The sequence below is a fragment of the Haliotis cracherodii genome, unplaced genomic scaffold (assembly GCF_022045235.1).
Source record: "Haliotis cracherodii isolate W230 unplaced genomic scaffold, xgHalCrac1.p SCAF_7, whole genome shotgun sequence".
Taxonomy (NCBI): Eukaryota; Metazoa; Mollusca; class Gastropoda; order Lepetellida; family Haliotidae; genus Haliotis; species Haliotis cracherodii.
In genome coordinates, this window is record NW_027266330.1 from 20891634 (window position 1) to 20909753 (window position 18120).

Consider the following 18120-nt stretch of genomic DNA (forward strand, 5'->3'; position numbering starts at 1 on the left):
TTAATATATAGACGTTGCTTAAAGGCAACAGACTCTTCAAATATTCACTGGCAGACATTAAACAGGTGCCCCTGTAAAATATACTACTAAACGAAGTTATTACCGTATTCGACATAATAAGCGCCCAGGGCACTCTCAAAATTAGAAACAGGGGGCTCTTATTAGAATATATTTTGGTGAAAAAAAAACAGTGTTGAAAGATCGTAAATTTCGTGGTTTATTCTGACAGCCTGAAATGTTTATATACGACAGATATATAATTTTTTTTCCAGAATTTAATCGCCCACACGAGTGTGTATTATACACGAATAAATAAGACTTGTGTACATTGATCAATCGGAAGGGGTGCTAATTGGGATTGTTCACTAGCCAATATATTAGCAAATATCGCAGTGGGCGCTTATTAAAGCGGGCACTTATTACGTCGAGTACGGTAACTTCTTTTGAGTAGTATTTGTTCACAGAATTATGGTTTGGGAAATTTGCTGACCTCTTTTTCTACCATTGAAATTTGGTCTGTAAATGTTCGCCTGCATTCCCATAATTTGAGGAAATGCGTTAAAATACAAATGAATTCTCTCAACATATTCAACTTACGTGAGGATAGCGCCCATAACAGTTCCAATCAGGATGAGCAGGCTGCAACCAAACGGCATGACATAAATAAATAAAAAACAATTCAAAGAGAAGTCCCCTTTGGACTGATATAACTGGTAACCATAAGGGCTGTGTAATGTAAAATGTACTGAAATATATTACAGTACAGGTATCTCGATTGCAATATATATATGTGTTGCGATATATTGGATGTTAAAGTGCTTTGCAGTGATTGACACTGATTGTACATGTAGATTCTATTTTTTAATTTCTTCAGTAAATATTTATCAGCATGGTCAGTCGCCGCCATTTTGTAGTCATGGATACAGGGGAGATAACGATGAGAGAAAAAAAATCACTCTCGCATTATCAGTTTAGTCAATCCATTTCGAAGAGAAACATCATTTGTGAATGAATTTCTGTATCGATTTTAGGTTAATGATACAAATTACAATGAAAATTGTGATATAATTTTACCAAATACCGAAGAACGGAAAAATACTACTGCTATTTGTATTTTCTGAAAAGCGTATTGCAGTATACTGGTATAGCCGTAATACCACATAGTCCGAGTAACTATGACAACAGATTTTAACTATTCATCACCACACCCATTCACTGTAAACTGAAAATGATTTAAAAGTGAGGAAAATATCACCTGTTGTCTCATGGCAATAACACATCGCAATTGGGACCGATGACATGCATCAACCAAGTCAGCAAGCCTGACCACCCGATCCCGTTAGTCGCCTTTTACGACAAACATAGTTGCCTTTTACGGCAAGTATGGGTTGCTGAAGACCTATTCTACCCCGGATCTTCACAGGTCTTGAGGCCTGGAGGGACATGAGGCCTGGGGGGACATGTTTGTTATGCATGATCTGAAGCATTAATGATTATTCAGTCATGTACAAAGTACAAGTGATTCTACAGCATTTGACTGGCTAAGCATTCATGGTTCCTTAAACCAAAAAACCTTTAGGCCACACCCTACAGACAACAGATTCTTTCCTTAATTAGCTGACAATAGAATGGACACTGTTTGTGTTGCTGTGAATGATGTTATTTATTTTGTTGTCTTCTGAGTTTTGAAACAATGATTAAATAAGCAGCCTGTGAAGTTATTGTCATATTTATTTATAAGAACTTGACTTCAAAATGCTTTTGAGCTTATAAAGAAATATATACTGTTTTTTTATGACGTTTATACCTCCATAAACGCAAAATATTTTAAACTCAATTTTTAAATATCTCTAATTCAACAGAGTGAATGAGTGAGTTGGCTTGTATGCTGCTCAGAGCTCCAGATAACTGTTTGAGCAATTGAGTTTTTACTCTCTGGTTTCTATTTTAATTGGGTTATTACATTTTTCATTGGATAACCAATTTTTTTTCACTCATCTTTTCATCACTCTATTGGGTATATCCCCAAAAGAGTGAACATTTTAAGATTTAAAAAAAATGATATAATGTTTTCGATGTACATAACCATGGTAACTGTTCTAAATATATAGACTTGACTCAGAAAGAAAATTAGCATTGTAATTGTGTATAGGAAATTAGCTCCTTTATACGCATGCTGAAAAAGCTTCATTGGGTATTTACGCATGCTGTTTTAATACATTTGAGTTTTTCATTTAATGCATGCGTTTCTGTACGCAAGTTAATTGAAAGTTGTTGGGTTTCGAATATTTTTTTTTGTATTTTATGCAAATACTCTGCTTATTGGTAGCTCTTGCTACTTCCATCTTGAGTCAAGCCATATGTAAGTGAGTGAGTGAGTGAGTTGCGTTTAACGCCGCTTTTAACAGTATTCCAGTTATATCACGGCGTGTCAGCTTAATGTGGGAGGAAAGCCCGAAGTGATGCAGGTCTCAGACGTTTACCACTTCGGTGAAACCCACGAGCACGGGTATGTCAAGCCATATGTAAGTGCGGAATACCAAAAATGGATTCCATACAATGGAATACCCAAACAGGGACCTGAACCCAGGTGTGTCCCTAAGATGCATCAAGTTCTGTGGGACTGGCCATCAGATGTTTGGGCAGGAGACGGTCTGGGATTGAGACATGGTGGGCTTCCCGAAAATATGTGTTGTAAAAAAAATAATCTAATTCTATATTTAACATATCTTACCAAGACTCAGGCAGCTTTGATGATAAGAAGTCGGCATAATGGAACCCTGAAATAAACACACACTTGTTAGAACAAGTACAGCTTGAGTGTTCTACAAATGCTCAAAATTACGGCTATGAGTGAGTGAGTGAGTGAGTGAGTGAGTGAGTGAGTGAGCGAGTATAGTTTAACACCGCTTTCAGGAATACATCAGAAATGGGCTTCACCCATTGTACCCAAGTGGAGAATAGAATCTGTGTATTCGGTGTGACGAGCAAACACTTTAACCACTAGGCTACCCCACCAGCCCTATTAACTAATAGACCGCCTCTGTGGTCCTGTGGTAGAGCGTCCGCCCGGAGAGCGGAAGGTCCAGGGTTCGATCCCGGGCCGCGTCATACAAAAAGACGTTAAAAGATTGTACTTGTTGTTACCCTGTCTGGCGCTCGGCATTAAGGGGCTAAAACAAGGACTGGTCGGCTCGGAGTCAGTATACTGTGTCTGAGTGGGGTATTCATGTTAAACTGCGGCATGGTATCTCAGTGAGCTAGCACTATAAATCGGCATCAGCCCGGACTAGTACAAGCAGCCACACACGTGCATGCACGTCGCTATATAAGTGCAATAATCTTGGACGCGACGTTAAACCCAATTTCACCTCACCTATTAACTAATAAGGTAGCGAAAGGTTAAACAGATGGACAAAACCAAACCTAAAAGTGTAAGTTTGAAGAATAAATGCAAAAGGCAGAAATGGCTGATTATATTTCAATCTTTAGATAACAAAGAGTATACTGATAATGCTCTATGTTAAAAGCGCTACACCCTTTTTACCCCAGACAATGGATCTGTTTGTTCTTGAATGTAATTCTCAGATCCTTGGGGTATACAATTCAAGATGCCTTTGAGGCGCTTCACGGTTAACAGTCACATTTCTATTTGTTCACTGCTGGGTACTGGGAGGCATATTTTGAAAAGTCTCTTGCCTAAGGAGACCCCCTCAGGGTGACGAGGAGAAGGAGGGGGTAAAGCAGAAATAGGAGGAGGAGAAGACGGAGGCAGAGGAGAAGCAGATGGAGGAAGGAGAAGGAGGTGGAGGAGAAGGAGAAGGTGGAGGAAGAGGAGAAGCGCAAGGTGCAGGAGGAGGTGGAGAAGGATGATGAGAAGGTGGAGGAAGAGGAGAAGCAGGAGGAGGAGGTGGAGAAAGAGGAGGTGGAGAAGGAGGAGGTGGAGAAGGATGATGAGAAGGTGGTGGGAGAGGAGAAGCAGAAGGTGCAGGAGGAGGAGGTGGAGAAGGATGATGAGAAGGTGGAGGAAGAGGAGAAGCAGGAGGAGGAGGTGGAGAAAGAGGAGGTGGAGAAGGAGGAGGTGGAGAAGGATGATGAGAAGGTGGTGGGAGAGGAGAAGCAGAAGGTGCAGGAGGAGGAGTTGGAGAAGGATGATGAGAAGGTGGAGGAGGAGGAGAAGCAGGAGGAGGAGGTGGAGAAGGAGGAGGTGGAGAAGGAGGAGGTGGAGAAGGATGATGAGAAGGTGGTGGGAGAGGAGAAGCAGAAGGTGCAGGAGGAGGAGTTGGAGAAGGATGATGAGAAGGTGGAGGAGGAGGAGAAGCAGGAGGAGGAGGTGGAGAAGGAGGAGGTGGAGAAGGAGGAGGTGGAGAAGGATGATGAGAAGGTGGTGGGAGAGGAGAAGCAGAAGGTGCAGGAGGAGGAGATTCAGGAGGAGGAGTTGGAGAAGGATGATGAGAAGGTGGAGGGAGAGGAGAAACAGAAGGTTGAGGAAGAGGAGAAGCAGAAGGTGCATTAGGAGGAGTTGGAGAAGGATGATGAGAAGGTGGTGGGAGCTGAGAAGCAGAAGGTGCAGGAGGAGGAGGTGGAGAGGGATGATGAGAAGGTGGAGGGAGAGGAGAAGCAGAAGGTGGAGGAAGAGGAGAAGCAGGAGGTGCAGGAGGAGGAGGTGGAGAAGGATGATGAGAAGGTGGAGGGAGAGAAGGTACAGAAGGAGAGGTGGAAAAGATGGAGAAAAAGAATTAGGTTAAGAAGGAGCAAGAGGAGGAGGTGTGTAGGAGAAAGAGGTAGAAGGGTGATGAGGAGGAGGAGGTAGTGGAGGAGAAAGGTGATGATGAGGTGTGTAGAAGGAGAAAGAGGTAGAAGGGTGATGATGAGGTGGTGGTAACGGAGGAGAAAGAGGTAGAAGGGTGATGATGAGGTGGTGGTAACGGAGGAGAAAGAGGTAGAAGGGTGATGAGGAGGTGGTAACGGAGGAGAAAGAGGTAGAAGGGTGATGATGAGGTGGTGGTAACGGAGGAGAAAGATGAGAAGGATGACAAGGAGGTGTGTAGGAGGAGGATGACAAGGAGGTGGAGAAGGAGGATGTGAAGGAGAAGGATAAACGTTTGGATGTAAAATTTCAGCTCTAATGCTAAGGAGAACTTACCCACTTTGCTGAGTCCTGCCAACAGAATGACGATGGTGAAGAGTAGCGGTGCTCGGACACTGTGAAAGTGCAGACCAGCCACTTCAATACCATGATGCTCTTCATGGCCGTCAGTATGTTCATTATCACTTTTGTTGTTGTGGGAATTGTTGTGATCGGCTGGCTCGACATCACATGTCACATGTAAGACAACCAGAGCCAAAATGGCAATTTTCAGTGCACTACCATAGGACATGATTGGCACTTCCTCTGATCTTCATTAGACAATCACAAAGGTGATCTTGTATTTTCAAAATGCATCAGTCACAGGCACAAACTATTGCTGAGATATCGTCCTCCTGAAATCAAAAATGATTTTTTACCCAATCATTATCTTAATCGCAACATTTCCACTGTCTGATGCTATATCAAGTTACTTGCTATTGGACAGGTATATTATGTATACCTGGAGCTTCAGAGTTATATTAAGATACTTGCCACTGGACAGGTATTATCATGCATGCCTGGCACTATCGAGAGGTATATCAAGCACTTCTGGCACCAGACAGGTATATCAAGCACTTCTGGCACCAGACAGGTATAACAAGCACTTCTGGTACAATACAGGTATATCAAGCACTTCTGGTACAATACAGGTATATCAAGCACTTCTGGTACAATACAGGTATATCAAGCACTTCTGGTACAATACAGGTATATCAAGCACTTGTGGCACCAGACAGGTACATCAAGCACTTCTGGTACAATACAGGTATATCAAGCACTTCTGGTACAATACAGGTATATCAAGCACTTGTGGCACCAGACAGGTACATCAAGCACTTCTGGTACAATACAGGTATATCAAGCACTTCTGGTACAATACAGGTATATCAAGCACTTCTGGCACCAGACAGGTATATCAAGCACTTCTGGTACAATACAGGTATATCAAGCACTTCTGGTACAATACAGGTATATCAAGCACTTCTGGTACAATACAGGTATATCAAGCACTTCTGGTACAATACAGGTATATCAAGCACTTCTGGTACCAGACAGGTATATCATGCGTGGTTAGCAGTATAGAGAGGTATATCAATCACACCTGCCAACAGACATATATATATACCTTATACACAGCGATATATGGTGTCATGCACACCGGCCATCGGGCAGGCAAATCAAGGAGACGTGACTGCTGACACTGACGCCCACTTTCCAACTGTACATTACTACCTGAATGCCCTGGTCGTTGGGCAATGTTCTCTGAACCCATCTCTCTCCTCAAGTCAACTATTGACTCACGGAAGAATTGATAAGTAATGACACAATGACAACACAATGAACAGATTTGACTGTGAAACGGAACACCAACTTGAAGAGAGTATACATTCTAGCAGAAAGTGAGATTCACATGATCAAAGAACTGTGATGCAATGTTTTGATTGTACCAGACAATATCCCATTGCATGATATTCATACACATGTAACAAATGTTATATTTGGGATAACACAATACAGATTCTTGTACTTTTGGTTTGAGTCCCGTCCTGGATTCGAACCCACACTTGCCATAGTGAGGCACCCAATCGCCAGCACACAAAGTCAGCGATCTAACCCGCTCATCGACCGAGGCTTCCACAAAAATGAAAGTCCGACAACTGGTACTCTAGATCATGTACTTTGTGTACCCCTCTGACAAAAGTGAATTCATACATGTTCAAGTTGAGTGATTTTAAACAAAGCAAGGCCAGATTACATTGCTCTAAACATCATACCCTTCACTTCAAGACTGAAAGCACTGTTTATCCAACTGCACGATCTAACAGATGACATGCTGGTTCTTGCTTAAGACACATGTGTCCACATCCTCCTCGATAGGGGATAGCCTAGTGGTTAAAGCAATTTCGGTCATTATGCCAAAGACCAAGGTTCGATTCCTGACATGGGTACAATGTACGAAGCCCAATTCTGGTGTCCCCCACCGGGATATTGCAGGAATATTGCTTAAAAAGCGGTGCAAAACTAAACTCACTCACTCACTCACTCACTCACTCACTCAGGCTTGTTGATTCGACTTTCAGAGTCGACAGATTCTCTATAACACTTCAATAGTGAACATGTGACCATCTCTCATGCACATATCCTAAATATGGGCAACGGTGTCCGACTTGTCGAAGGCACCACAATTTGCTGTGTACAGTTTACTCTTACATGTGCCATGATCTTCTTATCGTGGGCTCTGTTCTCCGATTTGCTCCAATTTTGTCCTTGGTTGGTCAGCACTATGTGCTTGTAAGTTTAAGTGTCTGCAAAGTAGTGACAGCCAAGCCTTGCATCATTTTCGGCTTTCCGCTCACATTAGCTGACATGCTGTGATATACATGAAATACTGTTATACTGAATATCTGTAAGGATATGTTTTACCCTCATATATCTGGGATCCGTTCAACAAATCGGTCGTACACTATGACCGTCGTAAGTGTATGTGTTACGATGGGTGTTATCAATAACTGTACTTAATTTTGTTTTATTATTTTCACAAATAACACTTGTAGAGACATTTTTGTGCAACATGCAGAAATCCATGGTCCACTGACAGGCCGTCGAGTGACCCCTCTCAGGTGGTCACTTGTACACGAGACGGGAGAGCCGTCTCACGTACACGTTACGTCCTCTACTGGTTATGATCGTCGTAGCTATGATCGCTTTGTGGAGTCAGGTCCTCTACATCTCCACTTTACTGGCACTTGGCCCTATCACTAAATGTAAATGGTGGCACTTGACATTCATGTGTGGGTTCCTGAAAGATACATCTGTCTGTGTGGTATTCAGTTTTTCTTATCTAGTCACATTTTACAGCAACTTCATTCCAGCAAGTCTCCATAACTTGAGGAAATTAAATAACTGTTACCATGGTTACTGCTAAATAAGATAAAGTTTATATTTACAGATTGTAGACTAAACACATCCTTATCACCCACACACACTCAGTATAAGAAGTGTTGCTGTAAACAGCCTGTCATACTTAACGGATGTATTTCCTTCTGCAGACACACATGGGTGTGTCTGAGTGCATGTGTGGATGTTTTGGATGTGGGTTGTTTGGGGGGGGTGGGTGGTCGAGTGCTTTGGGTGGATGAGTGAGTGAGTGAGTGAGTGAGAGAGTGGGGTGAGTGGATGTTTTGGGTGAGTGGGTGGGTGGATGAGTGAGTGAGTGAGTGAGAGAGTGGGGTGAGTGGATGTTTTGGGTGAGTGGGTGGGTGGATGAGTGAGTGTTTGGGTGAGTAAGTGGGGATGGGTGGATGTTTTGGGTGAGTGAGTGAGTGAGAGAGTGTTTTGAGTGGATGAGTGAGTGAGTGAGTGAATGTGTGAGTCCATTTAATATTTGTATGCATATATAACACAGTATTTTGCATGCAGTAACACCATGACATATCAATAACTCATATCAGTCAACAACAATCAGTCGTCAACAATCAGTCAACAGCAATCAGTTAACACATGTCAGTCAACAACAATCAGTCAACAACAATCAGTCAACAACAATCAGTCAACACATGTCAGTCAACACATATCAGTCAACACATGTCAGTCAACACATATCAGTCAACACATGTCAGTCAACAAATATCAGTCAACAATCAGTCAACATGTCAGTCAACAACAATCAGTCAACAACATTCAGTCAACACATGTCAGTCAACACATATCAGTCAACAATCAGTCAACAACAATCAGTCAACACGTCAGTCAACAACAATCAGTAAAGAACAATCAGTCAACAACAATCAGTCAACACGTCAGTCAACACATATCAGTCAACAATCAGTCAACACGTCAGTCAACAACAATCAGTCAACACATGTCTGTCAACAATAATCAGTCAACACATGTCAGTCAACAACAATCAGTCAACAACAATCAGTCAACAATCAGTCAACAACAATCAGTCAACAACAATCAGGTCTGGTGGTGGTGGTGTGTGTGTGTGTGTGTGCGTGTGTGTGTGCGTGTGTGTGTGTGTGCGCGTAATGTGTGTTTGTGATTGTGTGCCGTAATGTGTGTGTGTGTGTGTGTCTGCCGTGATGTGGATGTGTGTGTGGGTGGGCTGTGATGAGTGTGTGGATGTGTGGGTGGGTGGGTGGGCGTGCCGTGATGTGTGTGTGGATGTGTGGTCGGGTGGGCTGTGATGGGTGTAGTGTGTGAGTGAACCGTGACGTGTGTGTGGATGTGTGGGTGGTTGGGCTGTGATGAGTGTGTGTGTGTGTGTGTGTGTGTGTGTGTGTGTGTGTGTGTGTGTGTGTGTGTGTGTGCGCGCGCGCGTGTGTTTGTGTATGTGTGTGTGTGCGTGTGTGTGTGCGTGCGTGTGTGCGTGCGTGTTGTTGGTGGGTGGGCTGTGATAGGTGTGTGGATGTGTGGGTGGGTGGGCTGTGATGAGTGTGGGTGGGCTGTGATGGGTGTGTGTGTGTGTGTGTGTGTGTGTGGATGTGTGGGTGGGTGGGCTGTGATGGGTGTGTGTGTGTGAGTGTGCTGTGATGTGTGTGTGGATGTGTGTGTGTGTGTGGATGTGTGGGTGGGTGGGCTGTGATGTGTGTGTGGGTGGGTGTGCTGTGCTGTGCTGTGTGGGTGGGTGGGCTGTGATGAGTGTGGTAGTAGGTGTGTGATAACATTTTGTGAAGGTTATCTATTGACCACATGGACACTGAAGCAACTGGAGTTATACAAGTTAACCCCATCTCAACTGCATCTACCACATCAGCATGAGTGGGATGTAACAGCTTACCACTGGATGGAAACAGCTAGATCCTGGGGAAGCACAAAGTTCAAGCATTGTCCATAAGGATCAAATGACAATGTGAAAAGTTTGTTGTCATGGTCTGTAAGTTGCATCCTGTTCTACATTTGAGTGTCAAAACCATCTTCCTGGGGAAGGGAGTTAACTGACTATAGAAGTCTGGTTTTCGCCCTTGCGATATTGGTCTGAAATCATGCAGGCATATTTTCGTTGGAATAACGAGTCTATGCACAGTCCAATCAAACTCACGAAAAGTTTCTACCAACATATCACCAGTTCAACTGCATCCTATTGGTCAGTCTTAAACCAAGTTTCTACCTACATATCACCAGTTTAACTGCATCCTATTGGTCAGTCTTAAACCGAGTGTCTACCAACATATCACCAGTTCCACTGCATCCTATTGGTCAGTGTTAAACCATATTTCTACCAACATATCACCAGTTCCACTGCATCCTATTGGTCAGTCTTAAACCAAGTTTCTACCTACATATGACCAGTTCCACTGCACCCTATGGGTCAGTCTTAAACCGAGTTTCTACCTACATATCACCAGTACAACTGCACCCTATTGGTTAGTGTTAAACCGAGTTTCTACCTACATATCACCAGTTCCACTGCACCCTATGGGTCAGTCTTAAACCGAGTGTCTACCTACATATCACCAGTTCCACTGCATCCTATTGGTCAGTCTTAAACCGAGTGTCTACCAACATATCACCAGTTCCACTGCACCCTATGGTTCAGTCTTAAACCGAGTGTCTACCAACATATCACCAGTTCAACTGTACCCTATTGGTTAGTGTTAAACCAAGATTCAACTTACATATCACCAGTTCGAATGCACCCTATTGGTCAGTCTTAAACCAAGTTTCTACCTACATATCACCAGTTCCACTGCATCCCATTGGTCAGTCTTAAACCAAGTTTCTACCTACATATCACCAGTTCAAATGCATCCCATTGGTCAGTCTTAAACCAAGTTTCTACCTACATATCACCAGTTCAACTGCATCCTATTGGTCAGTTTTAAACCGAATTTCTACCTACATATCACCAGTTCCACTGCATCCTATTGGTAAGTTTTAAACCAAGTTTCTACCTACATATCACCAGTTTAACTGCATCCTATTGGTCAGTCTTAAACCAAGTTTCTACCTACAAATCACCAGTTCCACTGCATCCTATTGGTCAATCTTAAACTAAATTTCTACCTACATATCACCAAATCCACTGCATCCTATTGGTCAGTCTTAAACCAATTTTCTACCTACATATCACCAGTTTAACTGCATCCTATTGGTCAGTCTTAAACCAAGTTTCTACCTACATATCACTCGTTCCACTGCATCCTATTGGTCAGTCTTAAACTGAGTTTCTACCTACATATGACCAGTTCCACTGCACCCTATGGGTCAGTCTTAAACCAAGTTTCTACCTACATATCACCAGTTCCACTGCACCCTATTGGTTAGTGTTAAACCGAGTTTCTACCAACATATCACCAGTTCCACTGCACCCTATGGGTCAGTCTTAAACCGAGTGTCTACCTACATATCACCAGTTCCACTGCATCCTATTGGTCAGTCTTAAACCGAGTGTCTACCAACATATCACCAGTTCCACTGCACCCTATGGTTCAGTCTTAAACCGAGTGTCTACCAACAAATCACCAGTACAACTGCACCCTATTGGTCAGTCTTAAACCGAGTTTCTACCTACATATCACCAGTTCCACTGCATCCTATTGGTCAGTTTTAAACCAAGTTTCTACCAACATATCACCAGTTCCACTGCATCCCATTGGTCAGTCTTAAACCAAGTTTCTACCTACATATCACCAGTTAAACTGACCCTATTGGTCAGCAATATGAGCTCTGATAATCTAAGATGCAAACCCTCTATTTCAGGATCCTGACATGTCAAAGGGATGCAACTCTGCATTATGAATTGCAACTTAAGCTACTGAACATCATTCATGTAAAAATCAACACAAAATGATTGATAGTGTTGAGGAGAGGTCATAACAAATAATTTCGGCCGGTGTGTACTTGCTCCTAGTTATTTATCCTACAATCATGGTCATGAATCTATCACAGTTTTTTTATATCTATTTCATAAGATTTGTTTGTTTGTTGTTTATCACCGCACTCGGCAATGTTCCAGCTATATGAAGACGGTCTGTAAAAAATCAAGTCTGAACCAGACAATCCAGTGACTGATATCATGAGCATCGATCCACGCAATTGGGATACGATGATATGCATCAACCAAGTCAGCGAACCTGACCACCCGATCCCGTTAGTCGTTTCTTTCTATTTCATAAGAGAGTCATGTTTAGTTACCCATCTATTTCATTATAAGAGAATCATTTAAGTCTCCTATTGTTTGTATATTTTCATGTGGAGTTAGAAGGAAAGAGGGTAGACACTTTACCATCAACTTCCCGCACTGAGTAACATGAAGCAACAACACAGGGCAGATCCAGCACTTCTAAAAGGGAGGGGTCCAAAATATCAAATTCCTCTCTCAGTCAATTTTACTGCCTCCAACTCACTACATTTGGTTTTCAAGGGGGGAGGGACAGGCCCCATGAACAACTGGATGACGGGTGTGCCAATAGTATACAACTGCCTCCATCTGTTAATGCACATTCCCCAACAACCAATTTTCAATAAAATTAAACCTTAACGTGGTTTAACAGGGGGGGGCCAGGGGACCCAAAATAATGAGTTTTAAGGGTCCTTGCAGGCAGTATAAGGGTCCTGTAAAGTAATGAAATGGTGTAGTGTACTGGACGTTTTGATTCTTACTTTATAGCCTGGAATGAATCAAAGATCATGTGGACAGTGGTCACTTGATGAGGGAAATAACAGACACCCATAACTGCTCTTGATGCAATGTAGATATGAGATTATTATTATTGTGCGTCCAGACGGATGCACTACATATTTTTTCTGCATCCAATCTCTCCATTTGCGCATCACGTAGAACCCTGGTTTAAGTGAACAATGTTCTTCCACAGGGAGCATGTGTAGGCTGGCTTGACACAAGTAACGACCATTAAACTAGTGGGATGAACAATGAACTGGGCTATCTAGAACACACTATATGCAGGATGCACACATTTACAATCACAAACATCTGCAATATTTCAATGTGAACAAATAATACTTATATATTGCAACTAATCAATATAAGCAATTACGTGCCTGAACGAAAAAATTAATTGCGTGCCTGATCGAAGAAAATAAATACATAAAACATATTTAAAGAATCAATGGCAGCTTATGGCTTTCAATATTACACAGAAACACATACATACAGATAGAAACATATAGTGCATAAATATACACTCAGAACCCATCATACATGTCATCATCATCATCATCATCATCATCATCATCATCATAATTCCATACCACATGCTATAAGCCTTACACTATTATTACCCCAGTCACTGGATCAGTGTGCACTTGATTACATTCTCTTCTCCCTGGGGAGTATACAACACAAGCTTCCTGTGAGGTGCTAGAAGGTTAACAGTCACAGTACCATCTCATCCTACCGGGTACCCATTCACTGCTGGGTGACAGAGGCACATTTCGAACAAAGTCACTTGCATAAGGGGACCTCTCGTGTGCTACTGTGTGTGGGGTAGGACCAAAGCCCAGAAACTCACAAGAGTCCAGCTGCCGAACACAGCCACTCATCCAACTACACTTAACAGTGACACATTGCACTTTGGGAAGACCTTACCTTACATGCAACATATGAACCATGGATGGATGTTCAATGTGACTGCATATCTGTGATGTGTCAAAAACAGGTGCACCACCAGGTGTTTGCTGTTTAACGCCACACTCAGCAATATTCCAGCTATATGACGGCGGCCTGTAAAATAATCGAGTCTGGACCACACAATCCAGTGATTGATATCATGAGCATCGACCCACGCAATTGGGATTGATGATATGTATCAACCAAGTCAGCGAGCCTGACCCCCGAACCTGTTAGTCGCCTTTTACGACAAGCATAAGCGCCTTGTCAACGTGTTACAGTCAAAATTAGGTTGCAGCGTGTCACATAAAAAATCATGACATGCATATTTGTAGCCGCAATGCATTAAGTTAAACATGTGGAATGCATTAAGTTATGCATGTGGTTGTAGTGTGAATCTAACCCCTGTGAGTGTCAGACATCAGCCGAGGGTCAGAAATACATGCCTTCTGTGGGATACCCTTCATGTTGGATGCAGCTCACAGCATCCCAAGTGTACACTCATCGTCCATTAACACCACTTAGCATCAACAACCACTGATGAGTGCATCAATTACAGACATCAGTCTGGGAATGTCATCTGCATGTGTGACGATTACACAACCAAAGCTAGCAGTCAGCCTGGTGAACATTTGTATCAAAACAATTCTATCGATCTTTCCCGACTAGATTTAACCCATCCCTCAGATTTTAACTTCTTTGAGTGGCATTTAGAAGTTGGAATGGTATCATTTGCTAGATAATGGTGTTAGAATCTACACCGAAACGTCGCCCAATTGTAATAAAGAAGTTGCTCATCCATAACAATTTTGTCTTAGCCTCAGATTTTAGTAATAATTATTCCATTTTGTTATGTGACTGTCTTTTGTTTGGTATAAATTTGTGTTTGGTGAATATTTAGTGTTTTCAACTTATTCACTGAAAATGCACACTTGTAAAAGCCTTCTAAACGCACGAGTCGTGATGACTCACCATATATTTTAGAGGGGATCATTTTCTAAATTTGGGAGTCATGATTTTTTTACATTTATACAATTTAGCACTTTGAGTTCTTACATTTTATTCTGAAAGTTTGTTGATTTGTTTTAATTTCAACAGCTGACGGAGTAGCAGTCAGTATTTAAAACAAATAATGTTAATACTCAGTCTGAAATAACATTGGGATAGCCAATTTATTGCATCAGCTATTACTCACAAATAAAAGGTTTTGTGAACATTTCAGGGAATTGTTGCGTCAAATTGGCAGGAATTACATGTCATGTTAACCCTGGTCTTCATCTCACCAACATCATCAACAGGACATTTGAATATAAAACTTTGATTTTTAAAGTAAACTCAAGGTACCAGGAACTTATCTTAACTTACCATTATCATTTTAACCCCAAGGCATTTTGATCCTGAAATTCATGGGGTACAACAATAAGACACATCTATACAATGTACAACTACAAGACACATCTGTACAATGTACAACTACTAGACACGTCCATACAATGTACAACTACTAGACACATCTGTACAATGTACAACTTCTAGACACATCCATACAATGTACAACTACCAGACACATCAATACAATGTACAACTACCAGACACATCTATACAATGTGAAACTACTAGACACATCTATACAATGTACAGCTACAGACACATCTATATAATGTAGAACTACTAGACACATCTATACAATGTAGAACTACTAGACACATCCATACAATGTACAACTACTAGACACATCCATACAATGTACAACTACTAGACACATCTATACAATGTACAACTACTAGACACATCCATACAACATACAACTACTAGACACATCTATACAACGTACAACTACTAGGCACATCTATACAATGTACAACTACTAGACACATCTATACAATGTACAACTACCAGACACATCTGTACAATGTACAACTACTATACACGTCAATACAATGTACAACTACCAGACACATCTATACAATGTACAACTACTAGACACATCTATACAATGTACAACTACAAGACACATCTGTACAATGTACAACTACTAGACACGTCCATACAATGTACAACTACAAGACACATCTGTACAATGTACAACTACTAGACACGTCCATACAATGTACAACTACCAGACACATCTGTACAATGTACAACTTCTAGACACATCCATACAATGTACAACTACCAGACACATCTATACAATGTACAACTACCAGACACATCTATACAATGTGAAACTACCAGACACATCAAAAGAATGTACAACTACTAGACACATCCACACAATGTACAACTACAAGACACATCTATACAATGTACAACTACTAGACACATCTATACAATGTACAACTACTAGCACATTTATACCATGGACAACTACTGAATACATCTATACAATGTACAACTACCAGTCACATCTATACAATGTACAACTACTAGACACATCTATACAATGTACAACTACTAGCACATTTATACCATGGACAACTACTGAATACATCTATACAATGTACAACTACCAGTCACATCTATACAATGTACAACTACTAGACACATCTATACAATGTACAACTATTAGCACATTTATACCATGGACAACTACTGAATACATCTATACAATGTACAACTACCAGTCACATCTATACAATGTACAACTACTAGACACATCTATACAATGTACAACTACTAGCACATTTATACCATGGACAACTACTGAATACATCTATACAATGTACAACTACCAGTCACATCTATACAATGTACAACTACTACACACATCTATACAATGCATGTGGATTAAACAAATTCTGTAAATTGTCCTTATTTTTATTCATCAGTCCCAGATGAATTCCTAGATGCTCGCTGAAAGATTTGCAGATAAATGGGATTTCTTGCAGAATTTCAGAAAATTGCAGAATCGTGAAAATGCTGGTAAGAATTGGTGTTTCGCAACCCATGCTTGTTGCTAGAGGCAAGACACGTCAACGGGTGGTCAGACTCTCTGACATGGTCAAACCCAAATTCTGTAGATCGATGCTCATGATGTCAATCACTGGATTGTCTGGCCCAGACTCGATTGTTTACAGACCGCTGTTATTGCTGGAATATTGCTGAGTGCGGCGGCCAAAACAAACATGTACACAAATGTAGCTGCGAAGTTTCCTTTAAATCAGATTTTTTAACATTTCCATACGCGCGTGTTTTGAATATGTAAAAAATATTGCATGATGGACGTATGGGTATAAAAAAACATTATACTTTGCACACTTCTCAGTACCCATTGAAGGCATACAACCCATAAACATGTACAAATAAAGTAAAGCTACAGTGTTATTAGACTTATACTGATTGGTAGGAAGTTTTGGGAGTATTCTTTATGATTCTCAGTGCACTTCTTCTTTAGAAATAATCTTTTATGACAACATATAATATTTTATCCAAAAGATAACATTGTATGAATACCTCCAGTTTTATTCCAAAATAAACATATTACTAGTTATTCAATTAGATATATGAACATTACTCTCTCATGTCTCATGTCTGTCTGAAACAATTAACATACTCTGTTTTTTTTATTTTCGTTTATCTGTCAACTGCCTTGAGCTGCATATATGTATATATATTTAAACTGACAAATATTTTCAGCTGGGATTCTAAAAAAGAAATTGGTTTAGGAAAGCAATTGGCTTTACCAAATCTCTCTCTCTCTCTCTCTCTCTCTCTCTGAAACGATTAATATACTGTTTGTTTATTTTAGTTTATCTGTCAACTGTCGCTTTATATGTACTGTGTGCTATGTCTGTGAATGTGTCATTTCTTCACTCTTAATTTTCCCATCTCTTTAATTATAACCACACGTTAGAGTAACGATCGTCGTGAGCCCCGTCCAAGGTAGCGCGCCACACACGCTGTGAGATTGCTACGTTACTCCTACTGCTATCGCGACATGTCGGCGTGCAGTGGATTGTGATGAATGGACACATTCCTTCACATCGACAACCAGTTCCTTAAATCATCTGAATGAGAAATAAAAACTGTCTTTTCAAAGGCAGCAATAGCAATATTCCTTACCTTGTTTACAAACGCAACCTGTCTCTCCGAATACCTCGACTGTTGTAACTCCCTCGTCGGAGAGCACCGTTTTGTTTTTCTTCCGCGTTCAACCTGACACTCGCTCTTTATAACGAGGAAGGAGGAAACAACTCTAAAAGCCAAGTACATTTCAAAGCTCACGTAAAAGGTCTTAAGCTGCACTCAACTTTCAAAACAACAAATAATTATGTATATCTTTTTTTAGTTAAATAATTTTAATTTGCAAAACAGGTCAAACATCAAATGACTTAATGCTTATTTTTGTTTTTAGACAGTTTTAAAGAGAGTGTTCTCAAGATCAGACCAATTTGGCAAATCATTTATTTCTGAA

The 18120-nt window shown here is 41.1% G+C and overlaps 2 protein-coding genes across 2 annotated transcripts in view; one reads left to right on the forward strand and one right to left on the reverse strand.

Moving 5' to 3' along the window:
- Nucleotides 1–17862, reverse strand: part of LOC139448632 (probable Na(+)/H(+) antiporter nhx-3) — a 57001-nt gene extending 39139 nt beyond the window's left edge. Inside the window, exons 1-4 of the mRNA XM_071230198.1 lie at nucleotides 17769–17862; nucleotides 5147–5484; nucleotides 2735–2780; nucleotides 598–639 (exon numbers count right to left, since the gene is read on the reverse strand). Of these exons, the coding sequence (XP_071086299.1) occupies nucleotides 598–639; nucleotides 2735–2780; nucleotides 5147–5381 (323 nt within the window). The 5' untranslated portion in view covers nucleotides 5382–5484; nucleotides 17769–17862. The remainder of the gene's footprint in view (nucleotides 1–597; nucleotides 640–2734; nucleotides 2781–5146; nucleotides 5485–17768) is intronic.
- Nucleotides 3411–4813, forward strand: LOC139447796 (golgin subfamily A member 6-like protein 22). Its single transcript, XM_071229282.1, has 4 exons — nucleotides 3411–3434; nucleotides 3776–3925; nucleotides 3959–4507; nucleotides 4544–4813. Exons 1-4 carry the CDS (start codon nucleotides 3411–3413, stop codon nucleotides 4811–4813), a joined length of 993 nt encoding a protein of 330 aa, XP_071085383.1.
- Nucleotides 17863–18120: the final 258 nt, after the last annotated feature.

Excerpts from the sequence above, each read along its gene's own strand:
- LOC139447796 (XM_071229282.1), top strand. The coding sequence starts at position 3,411 with ATGGACAAAACCAAACCTAAAAGT. Across the intron at positions 3,926-3,958 it reads AGGAGGTGGAGAAAGAGGAG|AAGGTGGTGGGAGAGGAGAA; the intron begins GTGGAGAAGGAG and ends AAGGATGATGAG. Across the intron at positions 4,508-4,543 it reads AGGAAGAGGAGAAGCAGAAG|GTGGTGGGAGCTGAGAAGCA; the intron begins GTGCATTAGGAG and ends GATGATGAGAAG.